The sequence below is a fragment of the Lepus europaeus genome, chromosome 3 (genome assembly GCF_033115175.1).
Source record: "Lepus europaeus isolate LE1 chromosome 3, mLepTim1.pri, whole genome shotgun sequence".
Lineage (NCBI taxonomy): Eukaryota > Metazoa > Chordata > Mammalia > Lagomorpha > Leporidae > Lepus > Lepus europaeus.
The window spans coordinates 86,607,837-86,623,676 of NC_084829.1; the positions used below are offsets into that span (position 1 = coordinate 86,607,837).

At 45.3% G+C, this 15,840-nt stretch overlaps 2 protein-coding genes across 2 annotated transcripts in view; one reads left to right on the top strand and one right to left on the bottom strand.

Annotated features, from left to right (window-relative positions):
- The window catches only part of MDN1 (midasin AAA ATPase 1), a 177,356-nt gene that overhangs the window by 20,452 nt on the left and 141,064 nt on the right, over positions 1-15,840 (bottom strand). Inside the window, exons 74-84 of the mRNA XM_062186507.1 lie at positions 15,595-15,757; positions 13,030-13,173; positions 12,453-12,579; positions 10,656-10,761; positions 9,632-9,747; positions 8,237-8,710; positions 7,740-7,966; positions 5,236-5,391; positions 4,899-5,068; positions 4,013-4,174; positions 1,855-1,992 (exon numbers count right to left, since the gene is read on the bottom strand). Coding sequence (XP_062042491.1) covers positions 1,855-1,992; positions 4,013-4,174; positions 4,899-5,068; positions 5,236-5,391; positions 7,740-7,966; positions 8,237-8,710; positions 9,632-9,747; positions 10,656-10,761; positions 12,453-12,579; positions 13,030-13,173; positions 15,595-15,757 — 1,983 coding nt within the window. The remainder of the gene's footprint in view (positions 1-1,854; positions 1,993-4,012; positions 4,175-4,898; positions 5,069-5,235; positions 5,392-7,739; positions 7,967-8,236; positions 8,711-9,631; positions 9,748-10,655; positions 10,762-12,452; positions 12,580-13,029; positions 13,174-15,594; positions 15,758-15,840) is intronic.
- LOC133756067 (guanine nucleotide-binding protein G(I)/G(S)/G(O) subunit gamma-10-like) lies at positions 5,525-6,747 on the top strand. The gene has a single exon (XM_062186508.1). It carries the CDS (start codon positions 5,542-5,544, stop codon positions 5,845-5,847), a length of 306 nt encoding a protein of 101 aa, XP_062042492.1. The 5' UTR covers positions 5,525-5,541; the 3' UTR covers positions 5,848-6,747.

Consider the following 15,840-nt stretch of genomic DNA (forward strand, 5'->3'; position numbering starts at 1 on the left):
ATGAAAGTCAGTTTTTCTTTCTGTCTCCTTCTATCTCTGCCTTTCAAATAAATAAATAAATCTTTAAAAAATAAAATGTAAATTGTATCAAAGCATATGCATAACTGAAAACTTAGCAGATATAAAGTGCTCTAGAGGATTTTTACATCATTTAATGTGTTTTGCATTGGACTGTACTTTTCTATTTTGACTGCACCTTTGTTTTTTCAATTAGAAACACAGTATATGCTGTTAAGTTGAATTTAAAAAACAGAGGGAAGTCAAAATAACAACAAAAATTCAGAGCCCCACCACCCAAGCATTGGCATAACTCCTTTGGTTTATTTCTTTCCTGCTTTCCCCACTAAGACACAGAGTTTGAAGTGGTTTGCTCCTTTGCTTTTAATAGCTATAACCATAACCTGAATACAAGTTTATGATTCAATTTAGACTTAGATGAGCATTTTATTTATTTGTTCTATCATCTGAAAGCCAGAGAAGAAGGATTTTTTCATCTGTTGGTTCACTCCCCAAATGCCTACACCACCAAAGGCTGAAACCTGAAGTTTGGAACTCCATCACCTCCCACGTGGTCGGAACAGACCCAAATGCTTGCATTACCAGCTATCTCCCATTTTGCACAATGGCAGGAAGCTAGAATTGGAAGAAGAGCTGGGACTTGAACTCAGGTACTCTATTATGGATACTAGAACCCCAAGTGGCATCTTAACTGCTGTGCCAAATGCCCACCACAGCAGATAGGCATTTTAAAAAGCAACACAACAGAGGCCGGTGCTGTGGTGTAGCGGGTAAAGCCACTGCCTGCAGTGCTGGCATCCCATATGGGCACTGGTTCGAGTCCTGGCTGGTCCACTTCCAATCCAACTCTCTGTTATCGCTGGGAAAGCAGGAGATGGCTCAAGTGCTTGGGCCCCTGAACCCACGTGGAAGATCCGGAAGAAGCACCTGGCTTCAGATCGGCCCAGCTCTGGCCACTGCAGCCATTTGGGGAGTGAACCAGCAGACGGATGACCAGTGGATGGAAGATTTTCTCTCTCTCTCTGCCCCAACCTCTCTATAACTCTGCCTTTCAAATAAATAAATAAATCTTTAAAAAAAGCGCAACACAACAGCTTCTATCTGCAGCAGAAATGGGAAAGTCTGACCCTGCCCGTGAAATTTGGTCTCACACTGCCAAAGTAACCGCAGGCAGGACTCAAAATTCAATAAAATGTATAACAGGCTAATTTTTAAGTCAGTAATTTTTTAAAAAAGATTTTATTTATTTGAGAGGTAGAGTTACAGACAGTTAAAGAGAGGGACAGAGAAAAAGATTTTCTATCTGTTGGTTCACTCCCCAAATGGCAGCAATTCTGCATGGCCTGTGAATATATTATAAATATCCAAATGGCTCTTGTCAGAAAAAACACTCCCCATCTTTGGTCTGTAGGCTCTGAGTATCTCAAAAGCATTCTTGATTCCAACCAAACAAAACCTATTAATAGCAAACTCTGGCATTACTCTTAAATGTAATTATCAATTAAAATAGCCAAGCTCTTAATCCTTAAAACACTACCAAAAAATACTCTTTAGAGAGTCATCAGCAAGCATCTTTCCATTAAAAAAAATAATAATAATAAAAATCATTCCCTCCACAATTTAGCTATAACCGATGACTAAGTTGCAAAGTTCCCTCCTGTGGTTTTTAGGCATTTTATTTACAACCACTGCCCAAACTCCAATGTCTGTAGGACTCCACAGACCTGTCTGAAAACCATTAGCCTAGTAAAACACTATGTATATGTGTTATTTAAATATTGAAACCAAAGGGGAAAGGAAGTCAGATTCTGTAATCTGTGTACCCATTTCACAGACCTGTTCTTCATTCTCTATTCGGTCGCTCACATCCTTCATGCCCTCGCCTTCTCCAATTCCACCTCCCTCGTAGTCATGGAATTCAGTTGCCCCCTCTCCTGCTGAATCTTCCATAAATTCTTTGGGCAAGCAAAATCCCTTGGGGAAAAAACAGAGTGAACAGTTAGGCACAAATGCAATTCAAAAAGGGATTGCCAGCCCTACCACAGTGAAAAAGCAACATCAACAAATGCTTCACTGTTGTAACAGCACAGGGTCTTAAATCTGCCAAAGCATATCAGTGGACCTCTGGCATTCTTTTCCTCCTCACTGATAACAGCTATTGTGCAGTGTCACAGCTTGACATCTGTAGAGGCCCCTGGCGTGTGCGGTATCCATCACTTTGCAAAGACAAAATTTGGAGAAAGGACGCCAGAAGGATGGGATTCAGGACATCACCGAGCAAGGGCAGAATGGGCTCTAGAGAGAACAGTAGGACACAGCGCTAACATCGTGAATTGCTAACAAAACTGGTCCCTGTCAGAATTTAGCCTAAAAAGGAAAAACTACAAGGACAAGAAAACAGCAGCTCTCAATCAGAAATTTTAATTTTTTTAAGCAGAAATACATGCTATCAAGTTATCTGTCAATCTGAGAATGAAACAAAAAACAGCTGTCAATTAACAAGGAGTTGAGATGACCACCACCTTGGTTATACACAAACAGCTACCTGGGCAGTGAGGGCTTCAGTGACAGCCTAGATTATCTCTGCTCTGTATCTAGCCTACTTTAAAGTTCCCTCAGCACTGAGAAAGGACAGAGACACAACCTGATTCTCTGAAAATTGACTGAAACCTATACTTTGGTGGTCTTATTCCCACTGAGTTACATTGTTTGAAAGAGCTGCCTTCGAATGCAGGCATAAGAGGGAAACCAAAAAGGAAGGAGCTTCAGATTCTCATCACAGCACAGCATTGCAGCACATGCAGCTCAACCACTGGGCCCCCAGTACTGCACACTTCAGAACCATGGCCATGGCCAGCTCCCAGCTCCCTACTCCAAAACACACGGTTCTGACAGGCCAACATCACCCAAGAGCCTTTCAAGACAGGAGCAAGAGCTCAAATGGACAAACACAGCTGAGCTGAATCTCCAGGTGCTCTTATCATCCATTACCCTGCCATTGTCTTATGCATATAATGTTTCTCCCAGAAGTGATGAGGTCTAACACTGGCTCAGTACCCTTCAGACAGAAGGGGCAAACCTGGGAATCATTCACTTCTATTCAACAGACACATGGATTTACAATCTAGATGGGAGGCCCCAGACCTGCTTTTCACTTTGTATTCTTTCCTGTCTCTTTCAGATAACCAAGGACATGAACTCCAGGCACTGTCTTTAATCTGTAAATTCATACTTTCCTCAAGAGAATTTCATCTGTATTGTACTTAGATTTGGAGACAATCCTAGATTACTGAGGAAGAAATGAACCAAAACAGATATATTCAGTTGAGGATGGTTTCCACAAAAATACTATAAGGTGTAAGTAGATGACATTCCACAAGCAACCAACCTGGGACTCAGAAAGGTTAAGGCATTAACCCTAAGTTCAAGAACTGAGTACTTCTGTGAGTACATCCAGTCTATCAGATTTCACTGACTTCTGCCCCTGGTTTTGAAGGGTAGTGTCTACAACCTTGAACAACCACAGCACTCTTCATACTACTGAATATATGACTGACTGACTGAATGAATGACTTATTGAAGAAAAACCCTCCTCCATACTAAAAGCCTGTTATTATTTACTATAATTAAATGTAAATAGTTGAAAGAAACTTAACAGCCTTAAGGATTTATTGAACAAATCTAGCTCAGGAATTATCAAGAAGACTTCAAATTGGAGACACAGACAAAAGAATGTGTAATACAAAACAGCGTTTGCACAGGCTCTGGAGTCAACAGGACTCATCAATTAAGGGATGTGCAGGCTCTGAGACTTTAGTGAAAACTAGGTAGCAAAAAGGTGCCATATAAAGCCTTTAAGAATCCACAGGTAGCAAGATCACCTCCTGGCATTTGTAATAGTCCAAAACAGAAAAGTCCGTCAAACCAAACCTGAGTGGAGGCAGAACACTTGGGTCCCAGAAGCCCCAGAGTGCTCCACGTGAACAGTCCTTACCTTCTGGGCGAGCTCTGTGAAGACCTGGGCAAGCACAGAGAGCAGCTTCGCAGTGCTTCGGTGAGTTGCCAAGGACACGGTCAGGAAGAAGAGGACAAGGTCTGAGAAGATGCAGAGCATGGGCACCAGGCGTACCAGCAGGCAGCAGCACTGCCTAAAGAACTAGGTTCAAAGCAAACAAAAGGCCTACTCACATTGCTGAATGGGTACCTGGAATCCTTTGAAGGGATGGAAACATTCTGGAGCTAGACAGTGGCCACGGCTGTGCCTTGTGAATGTTCTAATGTTCACTACTGGTGAGCTGTGTGTTTACACAAATCCCACCACAGGTTACTGAGATTTCATCTCCTTAATCACATAAACTATCATTAAAATGCACTTTAAATTCTTACTCGGGTTTCATTTAGTTAACAATGTGTTTTTGAAGAACTCAATGTTTATAAATTAATCCTTCTTGGAAATCAAAGTTGGTGCTGGTATCTATGCTATAGAATGGCATTCATGGTCCTAAAAAATAAACTGCTTCTCTGGACTTAAGATAGAGAAAACAACTTCTGGCTCTGCTGGCTGACTATGGAGGGAATAGTGTTTGCAGAAGATGGTCATGAAGCTTCATGAATAGCAACAACAACATGTAATGTCAGACTCCTGCAAGCATGTGACTGCAATACAGAAGAACCCTAAACTAACATATATTCTGCATTGGTAGCAAGTTTGCAACTCTGCATCTTACAAATGTAACCCTTAGTGAGCGCTAAGCTTTCAAAGCTTTTCAGTGACATTAATGTGGATAAATAGACAAATTCTTTGTGCTTCTAGCCTGCCTTGGGCCCCTCCACATGGAATCAGGGAATGCTTCCTCTGTAAGGAACAGTGAGTGGATTACCGTGTGTTTCGCTGCCGTGCCATCCTCACCACAAGATTTCAGCCTCTCCAACAGCTCAGAGATGGAGGAAATGATTTTCTGCACATGCAAAGTGCTCACTTCGCCCCAGAAGTCGTCCTCCAAGAGTTTCGTCAGATGTCCTGGTTGCAGTCTCTCAAAGCCTGCTGCCTCTTTTTTCACAGATCACGACATGATGAATAACAGAATATAAACTCTTTCATCTCTATTTATGCAGTCATCTATTTCTAATACCTGTTCTGATCTATTTAGTCATCAAAAAAAAAATCATCACATATAAATTGCATAGGAAACTAATTTTTCCTGATTTCAGACATACCATCCTTATCTTGGGGTCCTGTTTGGTCAGTGTTCCCCTTTGCTTTTTCATTGCTTCTTTCTGCTAAGTTCTGGATGCCGCAGAGGATGGCACGAATAGCAGTTTCCATTTGCTCTGAAAAATCTTCCACAAATCCTTCATCCAACATTTGGCTTCCTAGTAAGTAACAGGGTACAAAACAAAGCAGGAAAACAATATAAACCAAGAACACCAATTATTTGCTTCGTGCCTCTAGAAGTCATTTGTTACTTTAACGGCCATCTGTTAGGTGAGTGAGCCACTCTGTCTAGCTATCTGGATACAGACATGGATAAGACAAGCTCCTTAGACAAACTGACAAGCTTACTATCTTGCATTAAAACTGTTTTGCTGGCTCTGCCGCCGCTGGAGCCCAGCGCCGCCGCCATGTCTTCCGGGGCCAGCGTGAGCGCCCTGCAGCGCGTGGTGGAGCAGCTCAAGCTCGAGGCCGGCGTGGAGAGGATCAAGGTCTCCCAGGCGGCCGCCGAACTCCAGCAGTACTGCATGCAGAACGCGTGCAAGGACGCGCTGCTGGTGGGCGTGCCAGCCGGAAGCAACCCCTTCCGGGAGCCCCGCTCCTGCGCTTTGCTCTGAGCACCGGGAAGAAGTTCACCGAGCAATACCTTCGAGCACAAAGTGAAGAATGACTGCCTCCAAGTCTCTAGAAGACATTTCCTGCAGCCAAACAACTTGTTAGACATTTCAGACCTTCCCTGTGGCCTGGGCCCATCACCAAAGTCCCACAGAAAGGAATGCGTTTCTGCTCAAATAAGGGAGCTCAGTGATAATGCCTTATTGGTATGGTGAAGTTCTTTATAGTACGACAAACAAAACCCTTACCACCAAATACACCAAGTCACACACCTTCCGTGAGTGAATGAGTGGTGTTTCTAAACCTGGAAAGTGTTGTATGTACTGGATATTTACATTTTAGGGAGAAAAACATTTTTGTTTATTAAAAAAAATGAGTATTTGTAAGATTTTTATACCATAATAAAATTCTTTTCTCATGAATTTACAGCCACTAAGTAAAGATAAGAAAGGATAAAATTCGGGGGCAGAGTAGGTTTCACTAATCAAATGATGTCTTGATTTTTCTAATGGAGAAAATTGTTTCACTTATAACACTAAACGTGGGAGATGTTTCATAGCAAACTTGTTTGGCAAGGTTAACGTTATCTTGGGTATTAGGTTGCCCTTTTCTGTGTATGAAGAAGATTTGATCTTTGTCTTGTTAAGTTCACTTACTTTGTAGTTGTAGCTGTACTTTTAAAGAATGCCTTTAAAAAATGTTTAAAATGTGACCTAAACACAGAGCGTTGCACATGATTAAAAACAAAGTAATGTAAAAATATTATAACCTAAAATAATTCTTCACATCACACATGTTCTACTCTGATGATGTGCCTTTGAGTTAACACGGGACACTTTTAGGATGCTTTGTGCTTTAATGTTTGAAGAGCTTGGAAATAAAAATTTCTGCTTAATTAGTCATTTTCTATGGCAGCAAAAAAAAAAAAAACTGTTTTGCTAAAAATAATGCTAAAACTTTGAAAATTAATCATTAATCCGGTGTGCATAAACACCAACTTAGTCCACTTATTAGTTGCAGACTCTGAAGTCTATGGGAAAAACGTAACATGCCAGCATGCCTTTCTGCCTTCCTATACATGCACTACAAACTATGAGACAGGATGACCATCCAAGGCAAAGGCACTCAAACAAACAAGGCAAAAATGCTAAGAGTTATGGACTCCAACCGTATTCCCCTCCTTAGAAGCCTACACAGGTACCTCTAGAACAACATACTTCTATCTGTAGGACCATACTTCTCGAGGCCGGCATTATGGCACAGTGGATTAAGCCACTGCCTGCAAAGCCTGCATCCCACACAGGTGCCAGTTCAAGTCCCTGCTGCTCTGCTTCTGATCCAGCTCCCTGCTAATGTGCCTGGGAAAGAGAACAGCCCTACCGCTTGGGTCTCTGCACCCACCTGGGAGACCCCAATGCAGTTCCAGGCTCCTGGCTTTGGATTGGCCCAGCTCTGGCTGTTGCAGTCATTTGGGAGTGAATCAGCAGATGGAAGTGCTTACTCTCACTCTCTCTCTCTAACTTTGATTTTCAGGGGTCAGTGCTGTGGCACAGTGGCTAAAGCCATAGCCTCCGGTACTGGCATCCCATAAAGGTGCTGGTTTGAGTCCTGGCTGCTCCTCTTCTAATCCAGATCTGCTATGGCCTGGGAAAACAGTGGAGGATGGCCCAGATGCTTGGGCCCCTGCACCTGCATGGATGACCCAGAAGCAGCTCCTGGCTTCGGATTGGCCCAGCTGTGCCCATTGTGGCCATGTAGGGAGTGAATCAGAAGATGGAAGATCTCTCTATTTGAGTGACTCTCGATTTTCAAATAAATTATATATACTGTTTTTTTTTTAAAGACAGCACTTCTCTGCTAGGCTTTTCCTCCGTGGCTCAGCAATAGTCCTTACCTCCTTGGCTGCTAGAAGCGAGTAGGTGTTTCTTCCAAGCAGTAAAGTCATCCACGCCTTTACTAATTTCTCCTCTGACATATTCCAGGCTTTCAACTAAGGCCATTTGTGGACCTTTATGCTCACCCTCCACCCCTGGAAGAACGAACAAGGACGCTAGGCCTTGCAAATGAGCTGACACCTGGGAAAGGCAACTCAGCCCAGAAGAGCAAACTTCAAAATCTTTCCTGCAACAGAAAAGCCACAATGTTGAAAGGAAAGAGCACACACAAACACCCATACACACCCTCTCACCTTTCTTCCATCCTATCACTAACATATACTGGCCACAACTCGTTGGCTCTAAGGTTTAGAGCAATACATGCTAAAAAAGTGCCAGGTAACCGAGTAATTTTGGAGGACTGAAGAATAATTCTTTTCTTAATTTTATCCCATTCCTAAGCTCTAAATAAGCACTCAAACACAGCAAGGAAGAACAAAGAAACAGACGCACTCACCAAGAATAAAACAGAGTCTCACAGGACTGCTGCCTAATTTTGTCGACATCAGCTTTCATTGCTTTAATGGTTTTCAGCATCTCCGCTAACTTCACAGTCGACTGCTGCCAAAGCTGGTCCTGTTTCCGCATCCGGCAACCAGAGGGCAATCGACTTTCAGGTACTGGGGACGGGTAGCCCAGACTGCAGGGAATGAGGTGTGGCACTGCTCCAGAAAGCTGTCCTTTGGTGAGTTCAGGTCCTTCCAGGTGGGAGGCAGAAGGCTGATCCTGAGTCTGGACATCACTGTGGCCCACACTGGGACAGCACTGGAGGAGCCAGGAGAGCTGCTCGAGCAGGATCTGGCTCTGCATGGCCAAGTGCTGTAGCCGCTCTGTCCACTGCTGCATGCCATCCTGAGGCGGGAAGGCCATGGGGTAGACCAGGGGCACTGTCAACCTGCCCTGAATCTCCTGCACACAGCTGAGGAGGTTCCTGTGCAGAGAAACCCATGGGAAAAAACCATGACGTGTTAAATCATGTCTCACTCTATTTGTGGGGAAGACTCTCCAGCTAGGTTAGACAATAGGTTAAAAGTCTATTTAAATGCCTCCCAAAGTATTTAAACACATCCTTCAGTCTCAGGAGAGACATTCACAGCTCACCATTTGACCACTAGACTCCTCACATCCAGCGCAGCCACACCACTGCAGTGATTTCAACTATTAGCATCTGGTAAAAGCACTAAACTCACCCTGATCAATGGAAATGGGAAACACCTGAAGCCAGAGTAGACCCAGGCTGGAAACAGAATACCGACTCCTCCTAGGAATCCTCTCAAGGCTAACAACAGGCTTCCTAACTGTCCTCAAAGTGGATACCCTGTAGAAAAAAAAGGATATTCTGCCTTTGCTAAGAATCCACTAAAGGATAATCGCAGCCTTCCTAACTGTGCTCATCTTTTAATGATCTGGTGTCACTGAGAAGCACCCATGTCTGGGTAAGGAAATGGCCACTGTGAGACCCAAAAAGCCTAACAGAAGCACCCTCAAATCTGCTCCAGGACTACAGGGTTCAGGACACCAATACTAGGAATACAACCCTGTCTATCGGCTCACTAGGACTTGTAGTGACCAATACCCTTGTTCCAGATCCAGATGCAGTTCACCTAGGGCAACTTTCAGGGGCTGACAGCCCTGAATTCAATTGCCAGGCTTCATCCTTCCAAGAGGTGTGCCCAGAAGATAGGGCAGGCAGACGAACACATGACCAAACCCAATGGGCAGAGCCAAGAAATTCCACTTCAGATGCATTCCACAATGGAGAGCAGATCCTACTCCTCATGTGCAGCAGCCCTAGGCTGCCCTTACACGATTCTTCCCAACCTGTGCCAAAACAAAGCTTATCAGCCAATACCTGAGGATGATCCACTGCTCAGTCAGCGTGGTGAGATAGCGACGCTGTCGAATGAGCAGTTTCATCAAATGTGCTGAGAACCCTTTACACCGCTCCACATTGCCCATACCCAGCTCCTGGCAAAGGAAGGAAGAAGGAAAAGCATGCTGAAGGCATGGTTGGCAAACACCACCCACAGTGAAAGCTGGTTCATGGAATACTCCTCTGGGGAAGAGCCCCTTGCTTATGCGATCTACAGATGTGCTATACTCTACAAGAGACACATTCAGCTTTCAGAATAGAACAGGGGCTTCAAATTAAGCTTCCACCAAGCACTGATACCCCAATCAACAGGAACAAGATTTAACATCAAAATAGATATTAGTGGCCGGCGCCACGGCTCAATAGGCTAATCCTCCGCCTTGCAGCGCTGGCACACCGGGTTCTAGTCCCAGTCGGGGCGCCGGATTCTGTCCCGGTTGCCCCTCTTCCAGGCCAGCTCTCTGCTGTGGCCAGGGAGTGCAGTGGAGGATGGCCCAAGTGCTTGGGCCCTGCACCCCATGGGAGACCAGGAGAAGCACCTGGCTCCTGGCTTTGGATCAGTGTGGTGTGCCAGCCGCAGCAGCCATTGGAGGGTGAACCAACGGCAAAGGAAGACCTTTCTCTCTGTCTCTCTCTTACTGTCCACTCTGCCTGTCAAAAAATAAATAAATAAATAAAAAATAGATATTAGTGGTCTTTTCTCAACTCACAAGGGAAAAAAAAGATTTGAAGATAGCATTCTCAAAGTTTTTCTCCTAAAATTTTTCTTACACATTTGGTCCCACTATCAAATGTGCATAATACAATTCATTGTAACATTCTATCTGGTTTAGCACATAATTGCATTAATTTGTATTTGAAGCTTAATGACATTCTAAAAAAAGCTAAGTCACTCCCACCATGGGATGTTATCACTTGACAAGTGATACTGAACACTATCCTGGGCTGAACAGAACTGAAGCTTTCCCTGGGGCCCTGCCATCCCCACACTCTATCACCCTACCTTGGCAGGAGCTGCTAAAGCTACATTCAGCCTCGCATGCCGTGCAAGAGAACGATAAAAATACTTCTGGCACCCATCCCACGAAGATGAGATTTCTGTAAGCAGCCTGGAAAAGAAACCAACATGATTTACTTAATAAAACCATAAGCTTTCACCTCAGATCCTCAAGTCTCAAGATATTGGTATTTTCGGCCAGAATCAAAAGACAACAATCTGAAGATTTACTTCTATGAGGATTCATTCAGCCACATACTCATTAGTCCTTTGCACAAAAGATGTATTGGATCTGTAACACTAGAAGTCTCACCAGGAAATAAATGATAATAGGGTTTCTTAGTCTTGGCAGTGCATGCAAGAGATCATAAATTCTGATGTTTACAGGGGCAGCCAAACAACATAAATGATCAAGGACAGCCAAGCACAAAATGGTAAATCTCAATGACAGCTACCCACAAACTAGGAGAGGGGAGCCACAGGGGTTGCTGAGGACTCAAGCTATTACGTATCCTGTCAAAAGGAAGCCCGTCCTCAGCTACAGTCAACTGTTTACCAAATGGCCCACTTAGGCCCACTTAGCAAATTTCCCTGACAAACTGAAAATCCAGAATGTTCATGTAAAATTCCATTTTTAAAAAAGATTTATTTATTTGAAAGGTAGAATTACACAGAGAGGGAGAGAGAGATCTTCCATCTACAATGATCTTCCATTTACTCCCCAAATGGCAGCAATGGCTGGGGCTGGGCTGAGCCAGGCCAAAGCCAAGAGTCTGGCAATTCATTTGCATCTTTCACATGGATAGCAGGGACCCAGGGCCCAGGCAGATAGGACACCTTCTGCTACTTTCCCAAGAGCATTGGCAGGGAGCTCGTCAGAAGTGGAGCAGCCAGCATTGCAGGTGGCGGCTTAACCCACTTACCACAACACCGACCCCAATCCCCCCATTTAAATATTACCTTGAATTCAAATGTAAAGCCCTAGGAGGGGCACTAAACAAACAAGACACAAGTGTGTGCTGTGCCCAGCTCAGGCAAGTCATCATCATCAGCACAATCCCTGCTGAGGCTAATAACACAGAGCCGCTCTGTCTCAAACATTCATGGGCTTAGAAATGCAGAATCTATTAGAACTGCCCAGGGGTGTGTCCACATGGAACAGCTAGAACTGTGGCCATTCTTTCACAGATGTCTACCTATGTTATCAAATCAAGTCTACCTGGGGCCAGCACTGTGGCACAGTGGGTTAATGCCCTGGCCTGAAGCGCCTGCATCCCATATGGGCGCCGGTTCGAGACCCAGCTGCTCCACTTCCTATCCAGCTTTCTGCTGTGGCCTGGGAGAGCAGTAGACGATGGCCCAAGTCCTTGGGCTCCTGTATCCCACATGGGAGACCCAGAAGAAGCTCCAAGCTCCTGGCTCCTGGCTTTGGATCGGTGCAGCGCAGGCCATTAGGGCCAACTATGGAGTGAATCACCGACGGAAGACCTCTCTCCCTCTCTGCCTCTCCTCTCTCTGTGTAACTCTACCCTTCAAATAAATAAATAAATATTTTTTAAAAAATCAAGTCTACTCAAGAAAATCAAAGAACAACAAAAACCAGCAGGAGCAGGGGACCCAAATACAAGGGGCAAATTACCACTTACTGAATGTCTCCCAGGTGCCAGATGCTGAGCTAGGCACTTTTGTAAATGCTATCTTTCTTACTCTTCACAACACTGCCAGGAGAGGCACTGCTATCCTGATTCTGGCAAATGAGGCTTAAATGGCTTGCTCCATTAGTACTTTTTTTAAAAAACAAACCTGGAGTCAGCCTCCTGAGGGCCGCTGACTATGGACAGCGCACTCCGGAGATCTAACGGGTGAAGATGAAGCATCTCTTGAGGATTTTTGGAGCGGGCCCAGGTCAGACCTTTGCGATATGACAAACCTAGGAAATCAGTAAAACTCATTTTAGCACAGAAACTCAAGTAGGAAGGAATATGACCCTCTCACCCCTCTGGCCTAAAGACAAGTCCTCTGAACAGCACTGCCATTCTCAGCTTCTCAGAAACAAAGACGCTCAGGCCCGTACCACTCCGCCCAAAACAGAGCCTGTGTCTGCACTGTAACAAAATGTGCAGGTGAGCCACCAGCCATTGGGCTTTTAGCAGCACTGCTCTCCATGTTTGTGGGAACCGGGAGGCAGGGGGACAAAACAAAATACATGGACAAAACTAAACTTTTAGGAATCATAATTGATTCATCACGGGATTTTCCTGCAAGTGACTAGAACTATGAAACCATGACTGCTACCCTGCTTCCCACTATTCTTAGATTTCAACCGCGTCTACAATTCCCCTAAAAATCCACAATGGTTTTCTTCCTAGTGGAACTTTACCCGTATTGGCAAGGTGTTTAAAGAGGTCAGATAAAGCTCTCTGCTTCTGCATGAGGATGTGCTTGGCTTCTGACCGCCGCTTCTCTTCTGTGGATGCCTCAACCCTTAAGCTCTGCAGCTCATTCACAGAGGAAATGACTTCACCTGAAGGCGGAAAACACAAAAACCCCATGAGCTTATTAATGTGTCTGCATTACTCAATTCCAAGGAGCATGCAGCCATGAGGACTAGGTACCACTCACCTTTCTCTCCTGGGTACCTAGCATTTGGCACATTCTCAGCAAGTGTCTGAACTAAACCGGCCAAGATGCATGGACGTAAAAAACAGGACCACACAAGACTTCCTATCTCCTGACAATACACATTCCACATAAAGTTGGTTGTTCTTTTTTATGTAGAGGTTTAGAATCAAAGAATCAATCAAGTACAAAGCACTTACTGAGTACTAAGTAAATGCAGTGTATGGTACTGAACCGGAGAGAAATTTCTGATAAATGCATTATGTACTGAGTTCCTACACCATAGGTGGTACCTGGCAAATCTCTATCTGTTTAATTTCAGAAACACTTATTTGTAGCTCTATTTTACAGATTTTAAAGAGAGACCCAGAGGCTGGTGCCGCGGCTCACTTAGTTAATCCTCTGTCTGCTGTGCTGGCACCCTGGGTTCTAGTTCCAGTTGGGGCCTGGATTCTTTCCTGGTTGCTCCTCTGCTGTGGCCCGGGAAGGCAGTGGAGGATGGCCCAGGTGCTTGAGCCCTGCACGCGCGTGGGTACCAGGAGGAAGCACCTGGCTCCTGACTGGTGCAGTGTGCCAGCCGCAGCGGCCATTGGGGAGAAACCAACAAAGGAAGACCTTTCTCTCTCTCTCTCTCTCTCTCTCTCTCTCACACACACACACACACACAAACGCACACACACAAAAAGAGACCCAGAGAGTCTAGCATCTTCTACAGCATCCAGCCAATGAGTACAAGACTCACTGAAAATGCTCAGGCCCCACACCACTCCGCCCAAAACAGAGCCTGTGTTTGAACTCATTTGAACAATGAGTTGAAATCAGGACTTGAGTCCTGGCTACCCAACTCAAAACTCTGAAGCCACGGCCGGGGCTGTGGCACAGCGGGTTAAAGCCCTGGCCTGAAGTGCTGGCATCCCATATGGGCCCCAGTTTGAATCCCAGCTGCTCCTCTTCTGATCCAGCTCTCTGCTATGGCCTGAGAAACCAGTAGAAGATGGCCCAGGTCCTTGGGTCCCTGTACCCACATGGGAGACCCGGAAGAAGCTTCTGGCTCCTGGCTTTGGATTGGCGCAGCTTCAGCTGTTGCAGCCATCTGGGGAGTGAACCAGCGGATGGAAGACCTCTCTGTCTCTACCTCTCTCTGTAACTCTCTCTTTCAAATAAATAAAATACATCTTTAAAAAAAAATCTGAAGCTCAAGTTCTTCCGAATGTCCCATACTGCCTTCCTGGATTCACATGAGTACCTGTCACATGAGGGGGCTGCCATCCTCCCACAGACAGTATGGACTGACAACAGTGATCCCTTCCCCTAGATAATCTCTCAGGCTAAAGCCCTCACCCGTGGTACCCCCGAATGTGACTCTGAAATGAGGCAGGGCCTTAAAAGGTGAGTAAGATAAAAGGACTCAGAAGAACCCAACTCTGCCAACACCTCAATCTTGGATTTAGGTTTCTGAAAGTGTAGGACAATGTAGTGCTTATGTTGAAGTCTCCCAGTCTGTGATACCATGTTTAAGTCAGCTCTAGCAGACAGACACCAGAGAGTAAGCATAGTGAACCGCTATAATGACACTGGGGGAGAGCAGCAGTCACATAGAACATGTCTCCTTACAAGAGATGCATGGAGGCCTGGATTCCCCTCATCTCATCCTAGGGCAGCCGCAGAGGCAGGTCACCTGGAGCAATGACGGCAAGGGCTCCCTGAGGTGAGACTGCAGCCTCGTTAAGGGAGACCAGCCACATTCTGATGCCACCCTCACTGAAGAGAAGTACACAGGAGGGGGCTGGTGAGATGCTGCTAATGGCCAGGCCTCTGTTGTATTCTCAATTCCCTACCCCAGCCATTGTTGAGTTCTACTGCCCAGCAGATCTTGGCTCTCATCTGTGCTGAACAAGGAGACAGGAAAACAAACAGGCTATGGTTTTCTGTAGCAAAGAGAGCCAGAGAACTGCACGTAAGTCATCCTTTTCCTTTCACTCAAGGGAGAACATATTTCCAGAGTTAGACATAACCCAGTGACTCAGTGAGATCCATCTCTGACCTTTTACTCATGCCTCCAACCAAATGGGTCCCCAAGAAATGGTGCAGACATCACAGTGATAGAGACTGCCAGTTTATAGGTTAGGACAAGATGAAAAGCACAATAGTTTGGTTGTCTTCAGTTGGCTTCCTTGCCTGGGCCACTTGCTGATTCATTTAACTGCCCAGCATCAAACAAGATGGCAAAAACAAGACACAGGTATTACGTTCCCTAGCCCCCCTAAGCCACTGGGGAAAAGAGAGAGAACAAGTCCTGCCCTTGCCGCTAGCTGCCAGCACCCACCTGTGAACTGATCAAGGCTCTCCACGAGGTGAGGCAGGGCGCTCTCCTTCATGAACGTCAGGCACATCTTCCTCATTCGCTTCATGAGTTTCGGCAGGCGACGCAGAAGCACCCCTTGAGAGGGGAAAGAAGTAGCACCCTGACCCTGCTCTGCGACCGTGACCTAGGACACAGCACAGGTTAGTCTCGCTGCTGAAAGCAACACTAATAGTTTTACCCTGCACAAATTGTAAATCTAAATTCTGT